This window comes from Panulirus ornatus, chromosome 62, assembly GCF_036320965.1.
Source record: "Panulirus ornatus isolate Po-2019 chromosome 62, ASM3632096v1, whole genome shotgun sequence".
Classification (NCBI taxonomy): Eukaryota; Metazoa; Arthropoda; class Malacostraca; order Decapoda; family Palinuridae; genus Panulirus; species Panulirus ornatus.
The window spans coordinates 7516300-7526746 of record NC_092285.1 but is presented as its reverse complement, the minus strand read 5'-3'; the positions used below and the strand labels follow the sequence as shown (position 1 = coordinate 7526746).

Below are 10447 nucleotides of genomic sequence, written 5' to 3'. Positions count from 1 at the left end.
GTTCGAGCGTTAGAAATGTGTTAATGATAAGTTCAAACCACGAGTGAATGTTTGATTACGGTCAATGATAATAATAATAAAAACACCTTTCGTGTCCTACTTAAAGTGTAGACTTTAAACACGCACACACAAAACCATAGCTTGGTCCTTAGTTCCATCTTTTGGGAGGTAATAGTACAGGAGGAGAGAATTTTCAGACTCTCATTCCCGCCATGATAATGAATATAATATAAAAGTGATAATAATAAAAGCTAACTATTAAATAGATCGCGCAGCTGCAGGCCTAAAAACTATAGATACGATACAAGAAGGATCCCTTATTTATTTATTGTGGCTGTCTGTACCAGCTGGTATGGGCTCGATGCAGTTGTGGTGTCGAACTGCAACTCGGGGACGAGGGATCTCTTAGTGGCAGGATATGACGGCGGCGAGAATGGTGGTTCATCTTGAACTGTGAGGATGAGAATCGGGTGAATGTTGGAGAGAACTAGGAGGGTGTCTGTACATCATGTGTGAGTCTCATTTTTTTTTTTTTTTCTCTTACAGACGAAAATATGAAATTTGCCAGACTCGTGTGTGTATATATAACATTAGGCCTTCATCTATCGTCACCTGTCGGCTGTACACTTCGTCATATTCACCTGTCTATGCCTCTCACAACATACGTCTATGCCTCCCCATAGAGCCAGCCTCCCTTACCCACCCCTTCCTCGACTCCCCCACCCCAGTCTTGTATGTCGGCCACCACACCGGATATTGCATCACGCTTGACATCGAAAGGAATTCGGGTGTCATGAAGGAGAATGTTTATGTCTCTAACTCTCTTCAGTCATGTCCCAGATGTTTCCCTTCTATTGACTTCTCATTTATTATCTTTATTAATCTATTTATGTAATGATCTATTCGTTATATAGATTGTTGGTTAGATCGTGAATGCTTCTATTTTCATTTATTATCTTTATTAATCTATTTATGTAATGATCTATTCGTTATATAGATTGTTGCTTAGTTCGTGAATGCTTCTATTAAGTTTCAATTATCATCTTTCTTAATCTATTGATGTAATGATCTATTCGTTATATAGATTGTTGGTTAGTCCGTGAATACTTCTATTTTCATTTATCGTCTTTATTGATCTATTTATGTAATGATCTATTCGTTATTTGATCTATTTATGTAATGATCTATTCGTTGTTTGATCTATTTATGTAATGATCTATTCGTTATTTGATCTACTTATGTAATGATCTATTCGTTATTTGATCTGTTTATGTAATGATCTATTCGTTATTTGATCTGTTTATGTAATGATCTATTCGTTATTTGATCTACTTATGTAATGATCTATTCGTTATTTGATCTATTTATGTAACGATCTATTAGTTATTTGATCTACTTATGTAATGATCTATTCGTTATTTGATCTATTTATGTAATGATCTATTCGTTATTTGATCTACTTATGTAATGATCTATTCGTTATTTGATCTATTTATGTAATGATCTATTCGTTATTTGATCTATTTATGTAATGATCTATTCGTTATTTGATCTATTTATGTAATGATCTATTCGTTATATAGATTGTTGGTTAGATCGTGAATGCTGTAGGCTTCGTATAGACATTGATAGCAAATGTTGTGTTTCGTTTTCTTCACCCGAATTTGTTTATGCCAATGGTTTAATACTGCCAGGTTTACGGTCTGGTGGCCTTGGTTGCCTGGCTCTGTGTCTGCCTGGCTCGCCCAGATCACGGGTTCGACGCCTCCGACCTCCGGGCGGGACACCTCGAACTTCTGCGAACGGAGGTGACCCCCAGACCCCGGGGGGGAAGGAGGTTGGCCCCATCGGCTGTTCTCTCCCCCCCAAGGGTCATCTCTCCCCCCGGAGTCAGTTACCCAGTGACGCCGACGGAGGTGGCCACGTCGTCTGGGACTCGCCGTGCCCTTGATGTCAGCTCGTCCAAAGGGCACGGCCCGTCTTCCACAAGGGCGGCCCCGTCGTCATCATCATCCCCCCAGGGGCATTCGGCCCGCTCCTCCAGGGGAAATGTCCGGTACTCGACCCCTTCTACGTATAGCCATATTGCGACGGGGGCCCCAACCCAGGGGCACTTTGCCCCATCGACCTACAGCCACATTGGTACGGGGGCCCCAACCCAGGGGCACCCCTCGACATCCATCCACATTGGTACGGGGGCCCCAACCCAGGGGCACCCTTCTACATCCAACCACATTGCGACGGGGGCCCCAACCCAGGGGCACTTTGCCCCCTCGACCTACAGCCACATTGGTACGGGGGCCCCAACCCAGGGGCACCCCTCGACATCCATTCACATTGGTACGGGGGCCCCAACCCAGGGGCACTCCTCTACATCCAACCACATTGCGACGGGGGCCCCAACCCAGGGGCACTTTGCCCCCTCGACCTACAGCCACATTGGCACGGGGGCCCCAACCCAGGGGCACTCTGCCACCTCCTCCATGGTACGTGGAAGCCCCCAGAACAGTGTGAGCAGTTTCCACCAGGGGGTCTTCAACCAGATCTACGGACCCCCGAAGCAGAGCGCAGTCCTCACCAACAAACCCGGGGCTCGACCCGTCACGCAAGACGTGCCCGCGACTTACGTGCCCCCGATTTACGTCCCCCGTACCCCGACGTACACTCCTCCTTCAAGTGGCTACCTACCCCCGTCTAACGTCCGCCCCTCGCCTTTAACCCCCTCCAAGTCCCACTCGACACTGAAGGTGTCCAGAGACTCGTCCTCCTCCACCTCCAAGGAAGTCCCTTCGTCAGAAGTGTACTTCAACTTGGGCGACGCCTTCAACTACGACGTCCCCCCTCCGTCAGGTGCGTCTTCCTCCTCGGGTCTGCAGAAGACGCATAGGACGACCCCGACGGCGGTGGTCGTCACGCGTCGTCCCAAGACGACCTACCAGACACCGAAGCGAACTCCACCAACCGGAAAGCCATCTTCGTCGAAGGAGGTAATATGTCACTTGTTGTCTCATGGGTTATATATATAATTTTTATATATCAGGCGTGTGTGAGATAGAGTCTTATTAGACCAGACTTTTAATTCAACAACTTCTTGAAAATTAAGTAAATAGAGCAATAAAGACGAAAGACAAGCTTAAGAATATTTGAAGAACTGGAAGGTTTTCGCCTTTTACGAAAAGGGGTCAGGTGCTTAGGAAAGGCAATGAGAAGGCCAAGAGTTCTTAAGCTTAAGGGTGTAGGGGAAAAAGTAGACGTTATTACAGTTCAGTAATTTAGTATCTATCGTGTTTAAGAGTTGAGTCTACATAGCATTTGAACGTATTGAAGATACATGTTCCTCTAGATCGATATTTCAACACATTATCCACTTATTGAAGAGACATGTTCCTCTAGATCCATATTTCAACACATTATCCACTTATTTACATGTTCCTCTAGATCCATATTTCAACACATTATCCACTTATTGAAGAGACATGTTCCTCTAGATCCATATTTCAACACATTATCCACTTATTTACATGTTCCTCTAGATCGATATTTCAACACATTATCCACTTATTGAAGAGACGTGTTCCTCTAGATCCATATTTCAACACATTATCCACTTATTGAAGAGACATGTTCCTCTAGACCCATATTTCAACACATTATCCACTTATTGAAGAGACGTGTTCCTCTAGATCCATATTTCAACACATTATCCACTTATTTACATGTTCCTCTAGATCCATATTTCAACACATTATCCACTTATTTACATGTTCCTCTAGATCCATATTTCAACACATTATCCACTTATTGAAGAGACGTGTTCCTCTAGATCCATATTTCAACACATTATCCACTTATTTACATGTTCCTCTAGATCCATATTTCAACACATTATCCACTTATTTACATGTTCCTCTAGATCCATATTTCAACACATTATCCACTTATTGAAGAGACGTGTTCCTCTAGATCCATATTTCAACACATTATCCACTTATTTACATGTTCCTCTAGATCCATATTTCAACACATTATCCACTTATTTACATGTTCCTCTAGATCCATATTTCAACACATTATCCACTTATTTACATGTTCCTCTAGATCCATATTTCAACACATTATCCACTTATTGAAGAGACGTGTTCCTCTAGATCCATATTTCAACACATTATCCACTTATTTACATGTTCCTCTAGATCCATATTTCAACACATTATCCACTTATTTACATGTTCCTCTAGATCCATATTTCAACACATTATCCACTTATTGAAGAGACGTGTTCCTCTAGATCCATATTTCAACACATTATCCACTTATTTACATGTTCCTCTAGATCCATATTTCAACACATTATCCACTTATTTACATGTTCCTCTAGATCCATATTTCAACACATTATCCACTTATTGAAGAGACGTGTTCCTCTAGATCCATATTTCAACACATTATCCACTTATTTACATGTTCCTCTAGATCCATATTTCAACACATTATCCACTTATTTACATGTTCCTCTAGATCCATATTTCAACACATTATCCACTTATTTACATGTTCCTCTAGATCCATATTTCAACACATTATCCACGTATTTACATGTTCCTCTAGATCCATATTTCAACACATTATCCACTTATTGAAGAGACGTGTTCCTCTAGATCCATATTTCAACACATTATCCACTTATTTACATGTTCCTCTAGATCCATATTTCAACACATTATCCACTTATTGAAGAGACGTGTTCCTCTAGATCCATATTTCAACACATTATCCACTTATTTACATGTTCCTCTAGATCCATATTTCAACACATTATCCACGTATTTACATGTTCCTCTAGATCCATATTTCAACACATTATCCACTTATTGAAGAGACGTGTTCCTCTAGATCCATATTTCAACACATTATCCACTTATTTACATGTTCCTCTAGATCCATATTTCAACACATTATCCACTTATTGAAGAGACGTGTTCCTCTAGATCCATATTTCAACACATTATCCACTTATTTACATGTTCCTCTAGATCCATATTTCAACACATTATCCACGTATTTACATGTTCCTCTAGATCCATATTTCAACACATTATCCACCATATAATGGGACTCACACTCACTCCCCTTCTACAGGAAACCTCGAATTACTCTTACAACTACAGCGTCCAGGGCGACACCGTCGTCGACTCCTACGGGGGCAAGAAGGAAGGCCCGAACTTCGGTCACTCCGAAAAGCGCAATGGACGCCTCACCGAAGGACGCTACTTCGTCAAATTGCCCGACGGAAGGACGCAGATAGTCGAGTACTACGCTGACGAAACGGGTTACCACCCTACCATAACCTACGTCTGAGGGCGCCCCACCCTCACCCTGAAATAAGGGAGGAGGGGGCCTACCCTCACCCTGAAATAAGGGAAGAGGGGCCCATCCTCACCCTGAAATAAGGGAGGAGGCCTACCCTCACCCTGAAATAAGGGAGAGAGGGAAGGGGCCCACCCTCACCCTGAAATAAGGGAGGAGGCCTACCCTCACCCTGAAATAAGGGAGGAGGGGGGGCCCTACCTCACCCTGAAACAAGGAGGGAGGGAAGGGGTCCATCCTACCCTCACCATGAAATAAGGGAGGGGGGCCACCCTCACCCTGAAACAAGGAGGGAGGGAAGGGGTCCATCCCACCCTGAAACAAGGGAGGGGGCCCACCCTACCCTCACCCTGAAATAAGGGAGGGGGCCCACCCTCACCTTGAAACAAGGAAGGAGGGCCCACCCTCACCCTGAAACAATGGAGGAAGGGGCCCACCCTCACCCTGAAACAAGGGAGGAAGGGGCCCACCCTCACCCTGAAACAAGGGAATGGGCCCACCCTCACCCTGAAACATGTCTATTTTCTGTTATTTCTCTTTTCATGTTATTTCGGGTGATGTCGCCTGCTATTCTGTGCACTTAACAAGTGTTCGACACTCTCTCTTCATCACTTGAACTAGTCCAGATGAAGTTTTGTAGTGTTTAAGATTAATTGGGGTCTAAATAGGGTAATTGGACATAGTCAGTAATAAAAGATGAGGGAATATATATATATATATATATATATATATATATATATATATATATATATATATATATATATATATATATATATATATATATATATATATATATATTGGAAAGGATCACAATTTTGCGCGTGATCAAGATATTCCTATGAGTCCACGGGGAAGATGATGATGTGATTATTACACGAAAGTGCACTTGGGAACTTTCCGTGTTTCATTTTCCCCGTGGACTCACACGAATATATATATATATATATATATATATATATATATATATATATATATATATATATATATATATATATATAAGATTGTTCTAAATGCATTAGGAAAATATGTTGTAGATTAATAGTATTTATAACACAAATCCTTACCTTGGCCCATTAAGTTCCCTAGACTGTTATGCAATTTAAGACTTCCATCTTCACTGGCCAAGCCAGACAGAAGTCTATTTTATAAACTATTTTATTTAGTAATATTATGATAATATCTGTAGGTTCAGACACAGAAATCTTAGAAAGATATACTGAGGAGCGAATTAAATGAAATTCCAATCAGTATTGCTGTGAGGCGGGCGAATCCGATGTTTACAGTGTCAAAAAAAAAAAAGAAATAATATACGTAAAACAATATAGTCTTGATGTTTTATATGATTTAACATTTTCCTTACCCGGTGAAATTTTTATGAGATACGCAGCATTATATATTATATGCTCGAAGATGGTCGATATTGTTAAACTGTTGTTTATATATATATATTTTTTTTTTTTTTGCTGTCTCCCGCGTTTGCGAGGTAGCGCAAGGAAACAGACGAAAGAAAATGGCCTAACCCACCCCCATACACATGTATATACATACACGTCCACACGCGTAAATATACATACCTATACATCTCAATGTACACATATATATACACACACAGACACATACATATATACCCATGCACACAATTCACACTGCCTTTATTCATTTCCATCGCCACCTCGCCACACACACACACACACATATATATATATATATATATATATATATATATATATATATATATATATATATATATATATATATATATATATTTCATACTATTCGCCATTTCCCGCACTAGTGAGGTAGCGTTAAGAACAGGGGCCTTAGAGGGAATATCCTCACCTGGCCCCCTTCTCTGTTCCTTTTGGAAAGAAAAAAAAAAAAAAAAAAAATATATATATATATATATATATATATATATATATATATATATATATATATGTATATGCTTTAGTTATTGTTACTTCATCCATATTCATGTCAACACTGTCACAAGATGTGAATAATGCTATTGAACGGAATTACTGAATGAATTAGAGCGAAAGGCTGAAAATAATGCAGAAAATGCAAACGAAGGCGATGGACCGAAAATGTCTACGTATATATATATATATATATATATATATATATATATATATATATATATATATATATATATATATATATTATGACACACTAAGCATTTTGGAAATGGTTCGTCACGACCAATGGCAAGTGTCATGTATATCGACAGGAAATACAAGACATTTCCTCTGAATTTACGTGTAGATAGTATGGCATCCATACTTGTGACTAGACAATAGATATTTTGCCTTTAAAGACAGACTCATGATAGATATTTTGCCTTTAAAGAAGGAACGGTCAGCCTCCAATAGAATTGGAACACGATGGTACGACCCTTTCAAACACTTATGGTCGTACTCTTAGGTCGTCCATTCGTGCCCAAGGGTCGTACTTCCGTCCTGTAGGATTTAATATGCATTACTTTACAATTTTTTTTTCTCCCGGAGTTTAAAATGCAACCAGCAATGTTAATGTTTCACAATATATTTTCGACAGTTTCCGGAGGTCAAGAGAGTGTGGGAAGACGGAAGACATAAGATGGCCCAGGACGATAACCTAAATAACATCTTCATTCGCAAGTTTACGACAGCCATCGTCGCAACATCAAATCTCCTCTGAAATATAGGACACCCTGAAGTGCTCTAAAGTATAAGTGTGTAGTGAGGGAATGCTCATAAAGGCAAGTACAGAATGAGGAATATATAAGATGACAGAGGTGAAGTCGGTGTTTCCCCTGGGAATAAAATGTGATTGGGTTTGGGGGTGTGGCCTAATGACGTCATAAGTGTTTGTTTACCCCCCTCGTTACCCAGGACGCCTCCATGTGTGTTTGTTGTGACGGGTCTGGTAACAAAATTCGAATATTTAACCTCTTTAGGTCTATTGCTGTAAGTGAAAGCTTTGAAAGTAGTTGGATACGAGTATGTGAGAATCTGTATGTGCACGTTTAGGCGCCGATGGAGTTTGTAATGACTTCATTTGTAAAAACTGGGATTGAGTTCAAAATTCATGGGGGAGGGGGTCATCATCTCAACATTATTTACTGTGGTACAAATTTCTAAAACTTTTTCAGTACAATCATCATTCGTAAGGCCATTCCCGACTTTGATTGTACCAAAGTACGACAATCCTCCATATTTTTTACAAAGTCTTGCACCTAATTTATGACTGGCTTTTCTGACCTTGCATCTTCTGAAAACAAAAAGGATGTGATCAGGTCACCCATGACTCTTCTGTCTTCCATGGTGGGCAAATTTTCGGTTTTTAACCCCTGCAGTTAACTGTATTACCTCTTTTTATTGCTCCTCTTTTGGACCTTCTCTATTATTTCTTTTCGTGTCCTTAAATGACCATATTTAACGGACATTAATTTAGTTCTGGCCTCATGTAGGATATGGACAGCTCGCTGAATATTTTCTTAAATATACTTCATTGTTTTTCCTATATATTTACCAAACAAACAATTTGTCTCCTTTGCTATTCTCGTAAAGTTGTACTATGGCGACAAGTTAGGTACAATTACGACTACCACTTACATAGTTTCGAGCCAATTAGACAATGTTCTTAGTCAAAAGTTTTTATAAGAGTTTAGATACTGATCCAGTTCCAAAGTTTTTAAACTTTAAGATAATATTAAGATCAAAGGCCTTTTTTTTTAGGTGCTTCATTTCTATTAATTTGTAGTTCACTCAGGTTAATCATCAAACTACCATTTGGAAGTGTTGGTGGGATATTTGACTTTACGTTTGTAATTACCATCACAAATTTCAGCGATGCATGTCGTAGGTCCTGGCGAAAGAAAGTTATGTTATCATCTTGGATTCAGATAAAAAGAATATATATAAATATATGTATGTATGTATATACATTGTGTATGGGGGTGGGTTGGTCCATTTCTTTCGTCTGTTTCCTTGCGCTACCTCGCAAACGCGGGAGACAGCGACAAAGCAAAATAAATAAAAATGAATATATATATATATATATATATATATATATATATATATATATATGTTTATATATATATGTGTGTGTGTGTGTGTGTAATTTTGGTCCGAAATGGACCCGCCTTTTTAAGAAATGCGTTCGTTAAGAAACCAAAATTTCAGAATTGATATAAACGTAGACTGTATGTTATATATTGAACAGCTACATTAATTAGGGTAATTTTAGTCTCATTATTATGACTAATGCTATTACTGCTGCTGCTATTATTTATTTAGTTATTAATTATTATTATTGTAATTATTATTGATATTGTTAATCCTATTATTGACCTAGGCGTCATAATTATCTCATTTCCTACTATCATATATAGAAAAAAATTAGCTTTATAGAGCACTAATAAAAGTAATTTACCCATTATGCTATAAAACTTTTAATTACTTCAGATGCGAATGATAATGTAAGTTTAGCAGACCACACAAAATGGACGCGGGACACACAAGGGCTTCAGTAACTCATCAAAGCTTAAAAGGTAAGATTAATTATGATAATTTGCTGGGTTCATTATTGTATTTCAATCATATTCTTCAATGTGTTCTTCGTGAACAGTGAAATTACACTGAAAGTGTTGATTTTGAAGTGAAAAATGTCCTTTTTTTAAGTGTTTTTTTGGTATACTTTTCTCATTGTTTACATTTCATCAGGGTTCCACGAAGGACACATTAATGAAGTTTATCATTTATTAATTATTAATTTTTTATGGAAGGATAATTTCCAGAGTAGGTAGCAAAGGTAAGGAATAAAGTGGTACTATTTTCTTTTGAATATTTGAGGGTTAAGTGGAACATAAAGTGAGCATTTAATTGTACTTGAAGGAGCGCCATATTGAGCCACAGGCCAATACCAGGAGGAAGTCCTGATATATATATATATATATATATATATATATATATATATATATATATATATATATATATATATATATATATGCAGAAACTAGATCACTGGAGGTATTGTAATACGAAAGGATATAACGACATAAAGATGTTGACCAAGATATATATATATATAATAGACT

General features: G+C 38.7%; 1 protein-coding gene across 1 annotated transcript in view; it reads left to right on the top strand.

Moving 5' to 3' along the window:
- LOC139767581 (uncharacterized) overlaps nucleotides 1–6687 on the top strand; it is a 10531-nt gene extending 3844 nt beyond the window's left edge. The window contains exons 2-3 of the mRNA XM_071697014.1: nucleotides 1695–2987; nucleotides 5140–6687. Of these exons, the coding sequence (XP_071553115.1) occupies nucleotides 1695–2987; nucleotides 5140–5358 (1512 nt within the window). The 3' untranslated portion in view covers nucleotides 5359–6687. The remainder of the gene's footprint in view (nucleotides 1–1694; nucleotides 2988–5139) is intronic.
- The last annotated feature ends 3760 nt before the right edge of the window (nucleotides 6688–10447 follow it).